Source organism: Bos grunniens, chromosome 4 (assembly GCF_055505025.1).
Source record: "Bos grunniens cultivar Pamir isolate PY7600 chromosome 4, Bosgru_T2T1.0, whole genome shotgun sequence".
Taxonomy (NCBI): Eukaryota; Metazoa; Chordata; class Mammalia; order Artiodactyla; family Bovidae; genus Bos; species Bos grunniens.
In genome coordinates, this window is record NC_141168.1 from 32403636 (window position 1) to 32417396 (window position 13761).

The 13761-nt window shown below is 38.8% G+C and overlaps 1 protein-coding gene across 5 annotated transcripts in view; it reads left to right on the forward strand.

Moving 5' to 3' along the window:
* IQUB (IQ motif and ubiquitin domain containing) overlaps window positions 1–13761 on the forward strand; it is a 79178-nt gene that overhangs the window by 32691 nt on the left and 32726 nt on the right. For all 5 annotated transcript variants that reach the window (XM_086395821.1, XM_086395818.1, XM_086395819.1 and 2 more), the window contains one exon: window positions 12591–12766. In XM_086395821.1, the coding sequence (XP_086251947.1) occupies window positions 12591–12766 (176 nt within the window). The remainder of the gene's footprint in view (window positions 1–12590; window positions 12767–13761) is intronic.

The window sequence follows — 13761 nt, forward strand, 5'->3', positions numbered from 1 at the left end:
GAAAAAGTTGGCATAAAGCTCAACATTCAGAAAACTAAGATCATGGCATCTGGCCCCATCACTTCATGGCAAATAGATGGGGACACAGTGGAAATAGTGGATGACTTTATATTTTTGGACACCAAAATCACTGCAGATGGTGACTGCAGCCATGAAATTAAAAGACACTTACTCCTTGGAAGGAAAGCTATGACTAACCTAGATGGCATATTAAGAAGCAGAGACATTACTTTGCCAACAAAGGTCCATCTAGTCAAGGCTATGGTTTTTCCAGTAGTCATGTATGGATGTGAGAGTTGGCCTATAAAGAAAGCTGAGTGCAAAAGAATTGATGCTTTTGAACTGTGGTGTTGGAGAAGACTCTTGAGAGTGCCTTGAACTGCAAGGGATCCAACCAGTCCATCCTAAAGGAGATCAGTCCTGATTGTTCATTGGAAGGACTGATGTTGAAACTGGAACTCCAGTACCTTGGTCACCTGCTGCAAAATGTTGACTCATTTTAAAAGACTGTGATGCTGGGAAAGATTGAGGGCAGGAGGAAAAGGGGACAACAGGAATGATATGGTTGGATGGTATCACCGACTCAGTGGACATGAATTTGGGTAAACTCCGGGAGCTGGTGATGGACAGGGAGGCCTCTGGTGTGTTGCAGTCCATGGGGTTGCAAAGACTTGGACACAACTGAGCGCCTGAACTGAACTGAAGTGACCCTTTGTTTTGCTTGAACTTGTGCTAATGGTGTTCTCTTTTTTAATTATTACCTCTTGATCTAAAGGTCCCTTGACTTCTAGCCTCTGGCGACTCCATGGGCTCCATCTATTGACAGATCTGACCCTGGGATTCAGTATGACTCTCTCTTGGTTCTTTCCATTCAGGGTTCCAGTCTGTCATGAGAATTTTAAAAGCAAATGCATAGAAATTGCTGGTGATGGGGACAATATTGTATGTTCTGCTGTTTCTTGCTTGGAAATAGCAAGTTTATTCTATATTAGAAATTTTAGAATGTGTATTGACTTTATATTTTATTATTGCCCTTTCATTTTATAGTTGAACTTGAGGCCCAGGAAAATAATTGTATTCTTTCAAGTGAACCAGTTGCTTTAATATCTTTTTCTTTAAGAATACTGGAGGTTACTGACATCTGTTATGGGCTGCATTGTGTTCCCCTCAAATTCAAATGTTCAGTTCTCAGAATGTGACAATATTTGGAAATAGGTTCTTTAAAGAACTAATGAAGAAAATGTGGGGTCATATGGGACCTGGACCCAGTATGACTTTAAGAAGAGGCCATAAGGACACTCTTGCACAGAGGGATGACCGTGTGGAGCCACTGGAGGGAGGTGCCCCTTTACGAGCCCGGGAGCGAGGCCCTCAGGAGAGACTGATTCTGCTGTCACCTTGATCCTGAACTCCTATCCCTCAGAACTGTGAGAAAATAAATTTCTGTTGTTTAAGCCACCCAGACTGTGGTGCTTTGTTATGACAGCCCTAGCAAACTAATGCAGGATTCCAGGCTTTTTTGTTGTTGTTTGCTTTTCTTTTCATTCCCAGGAAGGATATATTTTATGAGAGTAGGAAGACTCTCTCATCTTTTCATTGTCTTCTGTGTATAGTTCTAGAAACTGTCAAATCAGTTATAAAATCAGCTTTTTATAGCTGTTCCTGGTTCCTGTGTTTTTCTGTTCCTTATTGGTAGTTGAGTGATAGTATTTTCCTTATGCCATGTTGTAACCTTTACATGGAGGTTCTTCATCTAATAGAGAATTTTATTGGAAATAAGGTCCATTATTTTCATGGTTCTAATTAGCCTCATTGGGTTGTTTCTTTTTTTAAAGTCATACTAATAATTTAAACAAAACGTAAAACCTGAATATATATGGATATAAAAGTATTTGAAAACACTATATATAGGTATAGATTCACCTAGTTAATCTAACTGACCAGTATATTGCTTTTTGAGGTTTGCAAAATAGTTTAATATTCTAGTGGCTTAAATTTATTACCAGTACCAAAAATTTCTAATGTAAAACTAGGAAGTAAAATATGCTTACTAATATCATTCAGTTTTTATTTGCTTTCCGGGAACATCCATATAATCCCATGAGGTAAATATTCTCAGTTATTATTTCCACAAGCAAGCAATTTTCATCTTTATTCATATACTGCCTTTTAGTATATAGATATTGTCAAATTTAAAAAATTTTTTGGTTAGTAAAACTACTCTTAAATGGTATACTCATCAATCATGGATTTTCTGGACTTTCATAACATAATTTAGTTCTTAAATTTACAACCCTTTTGCTGAATACAATTTAGCTTTTAAATTCACAAATAGACCAAGCTGTACAGTATCTGAATAATGTATTCCTGGTAAAGGACAGAATGGATTCTTATAAAGAGCATGACTGACAAATCTTTGACCTTAGCAGGATGATTTCAAATCGAAATTTGAGAGGAGGAAGAAATAATCTGACAAAACTGTAAATTGGATATCATGAAAGTTAGTGGTTATAACAGAAGAAGGCCACAAACAACACTTATGGCTTCAGATACTTAACCTTTCGATGCAGAGACTAGTGTTAAAAGTAAACCTAAAATTTTAATGAAAGGAAAGTGTAAATTCTAATTATGTAAGTTATATATAAATGTAATGTATTCTGAAATAACCCTGCAATGTAACAAGTGAGTAATAATCATGCTTGTAATATAACAACTGAGAGTACATTTTACTTGATTGAATTATATGTAATAGAATGTAAGAGGAAGTAACCTTATGTCAAAGGATATTTACCCAAAGGAAGTCTTTAAACCTAAGGATGAAAAATGATAGGCTTTTGGGTAAAGGTAACTGAAATGAAAAGCAAAAATTCTGTTCCAGTGGAAGGATTTTATGGTCTGTCCAACGAGGGACAGGCAAAGAGAAATGTTCACTTCTTTTGAGAAGGCATTATGCCTTTCTCACTTTTGTATGTACCATCAAACCTTATATGGTTCCTTTCAGATAATAATTGTTCAAAAATTACTGTTGAGTATTTTGAATTGGCAAGGAAATGATAGCATTTTGGCAAGTATAATACCAGATCAGGGAACTAGGTTTTTGAAGTTCAGAGGAAAAATAAGTTTGACTCTATGGCCAGAGTGCAGTTCATGAGATTCTGAAGCTTCATCATTCTGACAATAAAGTAATAAATCATCTCTATGTAAATGAAAAGAATTGCATGTTAGCAGGGAGATTATATACTTTTAAAATTAGTTATTACAATAAATCAAAAGAATGTCTGGAGGTCCTAAAGATCTTACTAGAACCACTCCCATAATTTACATTTTAAGATAACAGGATTAGCCAGAAGGTTTTCAGGAAGAAGAAACTGTCCTCAAGCAGGATACATTGTTGGTATATAATCCTTCAGTTCAGTACAGTCTCTTAGTCAGGTCCGACTCTTTGCGACCCCATGAATCGCAGCGTGCCGGGCCTCCCTGTCCATCACCAACTCCCGGAGTTTACCAAAACTCATATCCATTGAGTCGGTAATACCATCCAGCCATCTCATCCGCTGTTGTCCCCTTCTCCTCCTGCCCCCAATCCCTCCCAGCATCAGAGTCTTTTCCAATGAGTCAACTCTTCGCTTCAGGTGGCCAAAGTATTGGAGTTTCAGCTTCAGCATCAGTCCTTCCAAAGAACACCCAGGACTGATCTCCTTTAGAATGGACTGGTTGGATATCCTTGCAGTCCAAGGGTCTCTCAAGAGTCTTCTCCAACACCACAGTTCAAAATCATCAATTCTTCAGCACTCAGCTTTCTTCACAGTCCAACTCTCACATCCATACATGACTACTGGAAAAACCATAGCCTTGACTAGATGGACCTTTGTTGGCAAAGTAGTGTCTCTGCTTTTTAATATGCTATCTAGGTTGGTCATAACTTTCCTTCCAAGGAGTAAGTGTCTTTTAATTTCATGGCTGCAATCACCATATGCAGTGATTTTGGAGCCCCAAAAATAAAATCTGACACTGTTTCCCCATCTATTTCCCATGAAGTGATGGAACCAGATGCCATGATCTTAGTTTTCCTAATGTTGAGCTTTATGCCAACTTTTTCACTCTCCTCTTTCACTTTCATCAAGAGGCTTTTTAGTTCTTCTTCACTTTCTGCCATAAGGGTGGTGTCATCTGCATATCTGAGCTTATTGATATGTCTCCCAGCAATCTTGATTCCAGCTTGTGCTTCTTCCAGCCCAGCGTTTCTCATGATGTACTCTGCATATCGGTTAAATTAGCAGGGTGACAATATACAGCCTTGACATACTCCTTTTCCTATTTGGAACAAGTCTGTTGTTCCATGTCCAGTTCTAAGTGTTGCTTCCTGACCTGCATATAGGTTTCTCAAAGGCAGGTCAGGTGGTGTGGTATTCCCATCTCTTGAAGAATTTTCCACAGTTTGTTGTTATACACATGGTCAAAGGCTTTAGCATAGTCAATAAAGCAGAAATAGATATTTTTCTGGAACTCTCTTGCTTTTTTGATGATCCGGTGGATGGTGGCAATTTGATCTCTGGTTCCTCTGCCTTTTCTAAAACCGGCTTGAACATCTGGAAGTTCACGGTTCATGTATTCCTGAAGCCTGCTTAAGAATTTTGAGCATTACTTTACTAGCGTGTGAGATGAGTGCAATTGTGCGGTAGTTTGAGCATTCTATGACATTGCCTTTCTTTGGGATTGGAATGAAAACTGACCTTTTCCAGTGCTGTGGCCACTGCTGAGTTTTCCAAATTTGCTAGCATATTGACTGCAGCACTTTCACAGCATCATCTTTCAGGTTTTGAAATAGCTCAACTGGAATTCCATCACCTCCACCAGCTTTGTTCATATTGATGCTTTCTAAGGCCCACTTGACTTCACATTCCAGGATGTCTGGCTCTAGGTGAGTGATCACAGCATCATAATTATCTTGGTCATGAAGATTTTTTTGTACAATTTTGTGTATTCTTGCCACCTCTTCTTAATATATTCTGCTTCTGTTAGGTCCATATCATTTCTGTCCTTTATTGAGCCTATCTTTGCATGAAATGTTCCCTTGGAATCTCTAATTTTCTTGAAGAGATCGCTAGTCTTTCCCATTCTGTTGTTTTCCTCTATTTCTTTGCATTGATTGCTGAGGAAGGCTTTCTTATCTCTCCTTGCAGTTCTTTGGAACTCTGCATTCAGATGCTTATATCTTTCCTTTTCTCCTTTGCTTTTCGCTTCTCTTCTTTTCACAGCTATTTGTAAGCCCTCCTCAGACAGCCATTTTTCTTTTTTGCATTTCTTTTCCATGGGGATGGTCTTGATCCCTGTCTCCTGTACAATGTCACGAACCTCCGTCTGTAGTTCATCAGGCACTCTATCTATCAGATCTAGTCCCTTAAATCTATTTCTCACTTCCACTGTATAATCATAAGGGATTTGATTTAGTCATATCTGAACCTACTTTGTTCATTTTAAGTCTGAATTTGGCAATAAGAAGTTCATGATCTGAGTCACAGTCAGCTCCTGGTCTTGTTTTTGCTGACTGTATAGTGCTTCTCCATCTTTGGCTGCAAAGAATATAATCAATCTGATATCTGTGTTAACCATCTGGTGATGTCCATGTGTAGAGTCTTCTCTTGTGTTGTTGGAAGAGAGTGTTTGCTATGACCAGTGCATTCTCTTGGCAAAACTCTGTTAGCCTTTGCCCTGCTTCATTCTGTACTCCAAGGCCAAATCTGCCTGTTACTCCAGGTGTTTCTTGACTTCCTACTTTTGCATTCCAGTCCCCTATAATAAAAAGGACATCTTTTTGGGCATTAGTTCTAAAAGGTCTTATAGGTCTTCATAGAACCATTCAACTTCAGCTTCTTCAGTGTTACTTGTTGGGGCATAGACTTGGAAAGTAAAAGTGAAGTAGCTTTGTCTGACTCTGCAACCCGTGGACTGTAGCCTACCAGGCTTGTCCGTCCATGGGATTCTCCAGGCAAGAATACTGGAGTGGGTTGCCATTTCCTTCTCCAGGGGATCTTCCCGACCCAGGGATCAAACCCACGTCTCCCGCATCACAGCCAGACGCTTTAACCTCTGAGCCACTGGGGTGGGTAGCCTTTCCCTTCTCCATGGGATCTTCCCAACCCAGGGATCGAACCCAGGTCTCCCACATTGCAGGCGGAATCTTTACCAGCTCAGCCACCAGGGAGGCCCATAGGCTTGGATTACCGTGATATTGAATAGTGTACCTTGGAAACGAACAGAGATCATTCTGTTGTTTTTGAGATCGCATCCAAGTACTGCATTTTGGACTCTTTTGTTGACCATGATGGCTACTCCATTTCTTCTAAGGGATTCCTGGTCACAGTAGTAGATATAATGGTCATCTGAGTTAAATTCAACCATTCCAGTCCATTTTAGTTTGCGGATTCATAGAATGTCAGCGTTCACTCTTGCCATCTCCTGTTTGACCACTTCCAATTTGCCTTGATTCATGGACCTAATATTCATGGGCCTAACATGGACCTAACATATAATCCTTAGTACAGAGTTTAAACTGAGTTGTTTGTTGTGTAATCATCAGTTCAGAGTTTAAAGAAAAAAGTTTTATGTGACTAAGACTAAGGAATGTAGAGATTAAAAAAAAAGTTTGTCCTTTCCTCCTGCTTGTGAATTCCAGACCCCTATCTTCTCCTTGAGAACCCCAGACCCCTCTCTCCTTGGGGACCCCCAGACTTCTTATCAGCCTGGCTAGGAATTGAGTCTCTCACCATCCTCCCTATCCTAATACACAATGTTCAGGTGCCTGATTTAAATTTGTTCTGTGCTGTGCTTAGTTGCTCAGTCATGTCCAACTCTTTGAAACCCCATGGACTATAGCCCACCAGGTACTTCTGTCCATGGGATTCTCCAGGCAAGTATGCTGGAGTGGGTTGCCATGCCCTCCTCCAGGGGATCTTCCACATTGCAGGTGGATTCTTTATCATCTGAACCACTGGGGAAGCCCGATTTAAATTTGAGGCTTAATTATATAAAATCCCCCCAAACTGGCCTTACTGCAATTTTTGTTTCATCCCATGCATTGTGATATGTAGTGTTTTTTTTTTTTTTTTAATTATCACCTTAGAATTCTCCAGGCAAGAATACTGAAATGGGTAGCCATCCCTTCTCCAGGGAATATTCCTGACCCAAGGATCCAACCTGGGTCTCCTGTTTTGTAGGCAGATTCTTTACCATCTAAGCCACCAGAGAAGCCCCTTTATTTCCAAAATGGTTGATAATCATACCTTTTTTGATTAAGTATTATTTTTGATAGAATTTATTACATTTCTAAGCAGATAGGAATATATTTCTTTTTGAAACTTTGTTATTAATTGTAGTTGAATTGCACTGTGTCCAAAAAAATGCAGTCTTTTTCATTTCTGATTTGGGGGGGTTTATGTTTTCTTCCACTCCTACTCCTAGAATTTATTTCTTCTTGTTCAGAGTCATGTCTGACTCTTTGTGACTCTTTGGACTGCAGCACACCAAGCTTACCTGTACTTCACTATCTCCTGGAGTTTGCTCAGACTCATATCCATTGTGTTGATGATGTCATCCAACCATCTCATCCTCTGTTGCCCCTTCTTCTCCTGACATCAGTCTTTTCCAGCATCAGGGTCTTTTCCAGTGAGTTGGCTCTTCACATCAGGTGGCCAAAGTATTGGAGCTTCAGCCATCAGTCCTTCCAATGAATATTCAAGGTTGATTTTCTTTAAATTTAGTTAAATTTATAGAATTTATTTAAATTTGTATAAATGCTTCATAGAGCTTTGAAAATAAGATATACTTTCATCTTTGATATTTAGAGCTTGATGTATATTAATTTCAACTTGTTAATCATACTGTGGCAATTTGATTTTTAACTCTTTGTTTGACTCTCATAGAGTAACTCATTTGTATTCTGTTTATATAAAATAAAATATACTCACCACAGTAGTGTTTATAACTGTTAGAAGTTTTGCTTTATATGGCTTGATGGGCTGTGATTTTCAGTATAAATATTCATGACAGTCATCATAAAATTGATGAAAGTCATACCTTTCATCATACAATTATCTTCTACTCCAAGGTTTGAATATTTAGTCTTTTCCCTCCTATTTTCAAAATATTAATATAGCTGCATCTATTTTTTTTGTTGTTGTTCATATTTATCATCCTTTTGTGCTTAAGCTTAGTCTTTGGCATCACTTTAAGTGTACCTTTGGAAAATATTATGTCATTGGATTTTTAAAAAAATATAACATTTTATTGTCAGCAAAAATTGAGCCATTTCATATTTTTAAATGTAATCATTATGCCTGATTTTGCTTCTCTTATCTTGCTTTATGCATTTTGTTTCTAATTTTTTGGTCTTTTTCTGCACAAACATTTATGATTGTTAATATTTTCTGCAATGATTTGAAAGTAAGCATTCTTTTTTTATTCCTTATTAAAGTTTGTCAAAGATGTTCTTAAAAGAGGTAAACTATCAGATGGATTTATAGCCCACCCTTTTCTCTAGTTCTGAGTCCTTGAATTAAGGTTTACTACCTTCTGCTAGAGCGTTCGCTTTCTGAGATGAGACAGCAGCTGGTTGAGGGACGACACTTGTGCCTCCTTGAGTGTCTTCCAGTGGTAGCTGCAACTATGTCTTAAAGAACTTGCCTGAAAGTTTCTACCACATGGATCACACCTCTCTCTGATTTGTAGTATTGCTTCCAGTCTCTGCTTCTCCTCCCCCTATTTCATATTTCTTGTATCATTTCTAGAAGAATGTAGGAGAGGGCAGCTAGCAGCCTGTATACAAACCTTCATCTTGTCAGAAACTTGGCATGTCATATATTAAAAAGTAACTAGACCTGGATGGGACATGAAATTATGTCAAATTATATACAGTTTAATAAAGGGAAGTGTTTTTGTCTGGACAAGAGAAAATCTAAGTGGACTGTGACAGTTATCTTTGGTGCCATGTCGTGCAGAGTAGACTGACTATGTTTTGCATCACAGGCTAGGACTAGGACCAGGGTGAGCTAGGTCTCCTCCGCACTGCTAGGAGGAGAATCCATCTTAAATGGGGACGAGTGTTGAACTGTGTAACTTCTAAGGTTCTTTCCAACACTGCTTTTCCTTTAATGTAAGTTTGACATTTTTTGCAATGTTGGATATAAAACAGTTTTCTTCCCCAAATTTAGCATATATAAGAAATGAATGTAGTGCTTGTTAAAATAAGTATATCTGAGCCCAGAAATTTTGATTTGTTTAAGTTTGGGGTAGGCTCTAGTACTCTGCATTTTCTCAGGTTAATTTTAAGAATATAGCATAATCTTTAGGTAAATTAAGTTTATAAAAATGCTATTCTTTGGCATTTTATGATTTGCTTTTAGAGTGTATTTCATGTAACACATTCTTTTAAAAAAATTTTTTTTATATTGGAGTATAATTGATTCACAATGTTGTGTAAACATCACTCAGTCGTGTCTGAGTGGGTAGCCTTTCCCTTCTCCAGGGGATCTTCCCAACTCAGGGATCAAACCCAGGTCTCTCACATTGCAGGCAGATTCTTTACCAGCTGAGCCATAAGGGAGGCCCAAGAATACTGGCGTGGGTAGCCTCTCCCTTCTCCAGGGGACCTTCCCAACCCAGGAATTGAACCAGGGTCTCCTGCATTGCAGGCGGATTCTTTACCCACTGAGCTATCAGGGAAGCAATGCTGTGTGAGTTTCAGATATACAGCAAAGTGATTTATACACACACACACACACACACATATATATATATATATATATATTCTTTTACAGATTCTTTTCCCCTATAGGTTATTATAGAGTACTGAGTTCAATTACCTCTGCTATGCAGTAGGTCCTTGTTGATTATCTATTTTATATATTGTAGTGTGCAACACATTCTTTGTTGATAATAATCAACACTTTGTAGTGTGCGACATATTTTTTATTGATAGTAACCATCATTATGCACAAAGCTGGTGGAGGTTATGGAATTCTAGTTGAGTCATTTTAAATTTGAAAAGATGATGCTGTTAAAGTGCTGCACTCAATATGCCAGCAAATTTGGAAAACTGAGCAGTGGCCACAGGACTAGAAAAGGTCAGTTTTCATTCCAATCCCAAAGAAGGGCAATGCCAAGCAATGTTCAAACTACTTTACAATTGCACTCTTTTCACATGCTAGCAAGGTAATGCTCAAAATCCTTCAAGCTAGGCTTCAACAGCATGTGCACCAAGAACTTCCCGATGTATAAGCTGGATTTAGACAAGGCAGAGGAACCAGAGATCAAATTGCCAACGTCCACTGGATCATAAAGAAAGCAAGAGAATTCCAGAAAAACATCTACTTCTGCTTCACTGCCTAAGCTAAAGACTTTAAATGTGTGGATCATAACAAGCTGTGGAAAATACTTAAAGAGATGGGAATACCAGACCACCTTACCTGCCTCCTGAGAAACCTGTATGCAGGTCAAGAAACAACAGTTAGAACCAGACGTGGAACAACAGACTGGTTCCAAACTGGGAACGGAGTATGTCAAGGCTGTATATTGTCACCCTACTAATTTAACTTCTGTGAAGAGTACATCACGTGAAATGCTGGGCTGGATGAAGCACAAGCTGGAATTAAGATTGTGGGGAGAAATATTAATAACCTCAGATATGCAGATGACACCATCCTTTGGCAGAAAGCAAAAAGGAACTAAAGAGCCTCTTGATGAAGATGAAAGAGGAGAGTGAAGAAGTTCGCTTAAAACTCAACATTCAGAAAACTAAGATCATGGCATTTGGTCCCATCACTTCATGGCAAATAGATGGGGAAACGATGGAAACAGTGAGAGACTTTATTTTGGGGGGCTCCAAAATCACTGCAGATGGTGACTGCAGCCATGAAATTAAAAGACACTTGCTCCTTGGAAGAAAAGCTATGACAAACCTAGACAGTGTATTAAAATGTAGAGACATCATTTTGCCAACCAAGTATAGTCAAAGCTATAGTTTTTCCATTAGTCATGTATGGATATGAGAGGTGGACCATAAAGAAGCAGAATGCTGAAGAATTGATGCCTTTGAACTGTGGTATTGGAGAATACTCTTGGAGTCCCTTGGACTGCAAGGAGATCAAACCAGTCAATCCTAAGGGAAATCAACTCTGAATATTCATTGGAAGGACATGCTGAAGCTGAAGCTCCAATACTTCAGTCACCTGATGTGAAGAGCTGACTCATTTGAAAAGATCCTGATGCTGGGAAAGATTGCAGGTGGAAGGAGAAGGGGACGACAGAGGATGAGATGATTGGATGGTATTACCACCAACTCCATGAACATGAGTTTGAGCAAACTCTGGGAGATGGTGAAGGACAGGGAATCCTGGCATGCTGCAATCCATGTGGTTGCAAAAAATTGTACACAAATGAGGGACTGGATAACAACAACAACACTTGGTGGTGTCCAACACTAAGTCGTGTCCAACTCTTGTGTCCCCATGAACTGTGGCCCACCAAGGCATCTGTCCATGGGATTTCCCAGGCAAGAACACTGCGGTGTGTTGCCATTTCCTTCTCCAGGGATCTTTCTAACCCAGGAATCAAACCCTGCTTTGCAGGTTTGCTTTTTACTGAGTGAGCCACCAGAGAAGTCCTCAAACCCGCACTTTAAAATGTTGTAAATATTATTTTAACTTAATTCATTGGTTTAAGTGTAAATGTAATTATTTTATAACATTTGCTGATACAATTAGGATTTTGTAAAGAGATGGAAAATGGTACTAAAAGTGCTAGTAATGAAGAAAACAATTGAAGTCAACAATTCTACATGAAACTGTCAATTTGGGTACTGGCAGAAGCAGACACCAGGATGGAATTTGAAGTAAAGATAAAGGGAAGAGAGAGCAGGGAAAGACAGAGAGTCTTCAGATTGAGATAGGAGTTGACACCTGTGAAAGTTGAGAGAGGGGACGAAAAAGGATGCAGGATGGAGATCCTCAGACAGACAGAACTCTGAGGCAATCTGAGCCAGCCAGGTGGTCAGCTCTGATGTAATAACTGGCCGCGGAAGATGCCACTCTTGGGCAGCCATGGCCAGGCCCTTCTCCCGTGCTTCTTCCTTTTTTGACTGACAGCTTAGTGAGAAGAGTGTGGTCTCTGCTCCAACATGGTTGCAGATCTGAAATGCTGTAGCTGGTACTGTCAGCCACCTGGCCTCTTAGCTACAGTCACTCTCTTAGAGGGAAGCTGAGCAGGACACATTCATGGCTGCTTTAAATCCAGGCCGTATTTTTCCCAGTACTGGGGGTGTGTGTATGCTTACCTGGAGGCATAATTTGACATCATCTGTACTGATGTCTTATGACTTGTGTTTGCTTGACTCTGTTTTTATTTCTGTGTCTCAGCTTCCATTTCATCCTATTTTTTTATGTATCAAGTGTACAGTATGAGTGATGCTATTCATGTATAATTTTATTTAAATTGATATAAAAATAAAATACTGCTTGTGAGGATGTGATAGTAAAAAATGCTCTGTAAAGATGTGGGTGTTTAAAAACTCAGAGTCTTTCATGTTATTCCTCTAGTCTGGCGGCAAGAAGAACTCACACGCATTAACCAGTTTTTCACTGGAGCTGAAAGGAAAGCTGCTTTGTGTGAACTTCTGGAAAAAGAGACGCAGATAATTGCTTCCATTGGGAGACATAGATATATCACTTACACAGAGAACCAGGAAGCAGAGATACAAAGTTTTTTGGATAAGGTTAGTGAAGTAACATTATTTAAATATGAATGTGTCCTGAGTTTAAAAATATAGACAAATGAACTAAAGAAGACAATTACATTGTAAGAATTCTCATGAGTTTTGTTTAGTATTTTTGGTGACATAATTTTTGAAATTTTGTATAGTTTTGAAATTATTGAAATTTTGTATAATTTTTCTTCTTTTCTTATACAGCTTTAGATTTTCACTGCAGCCTAGAATAATGATTGATAAGTAACATGAAATTAACATGTTCTTAACAAAAGAGCTTTGGCCGTGAAGGAGAACATGGAAACACCATCTGTGTGACTCTGTTCATTTAGACTTAGGCTGCCTACAGAAATTAGGTGAATTGCACACCCCACTGAAATCTAGACCATAGCAGTCATCTAGGACTGTATGGATCCGCAGTGCCCATAGTAAGCAACCTGGGCAAAGAGCTATGGATTAGTGTTTCTGCTTTTGCTTATCAGGTCATTAACTGACTGAAATTTTCTAACCAAAAGGATATGTGATTATTGAAAACCATGAAAACATACAATTAAAGGAAAAACTAAAGTAATTACCCTTTTGTGGTAAAACTGCCACAGTTTTACCATAGTGACCAATTTCCTTTTATAAACTTGATCTCTCCAAACAATTAAAAGCCTATCCAGCCACAAGAAGAAAAGGGATGGAGTTCTTTAAAATATTTGCTGGTAATGATTCTAATAGTTATGCGATTCTTGTTATTTGAGAACATTTATTTTTTAAAACCATAATTTTTGATATTATAAATGCCTCCTACTCATCTTGTATGCTCTCCTGTTTGATCTCAGTTTTTCTTGTGGCTTTAACTCCTACCTGCATCCCGGAGCTCCCTACAGTTTCAGGCCAGAACTCTCTTCAGTTAAGTTCAGTTCAGTTGCTCAGTTTTGTCTGACTCTTTGTGACCCTATGAATCACAGCACACCAGGCCTCCCTGTCCATCACCAACTCCCGGAGTTCACTCAGAC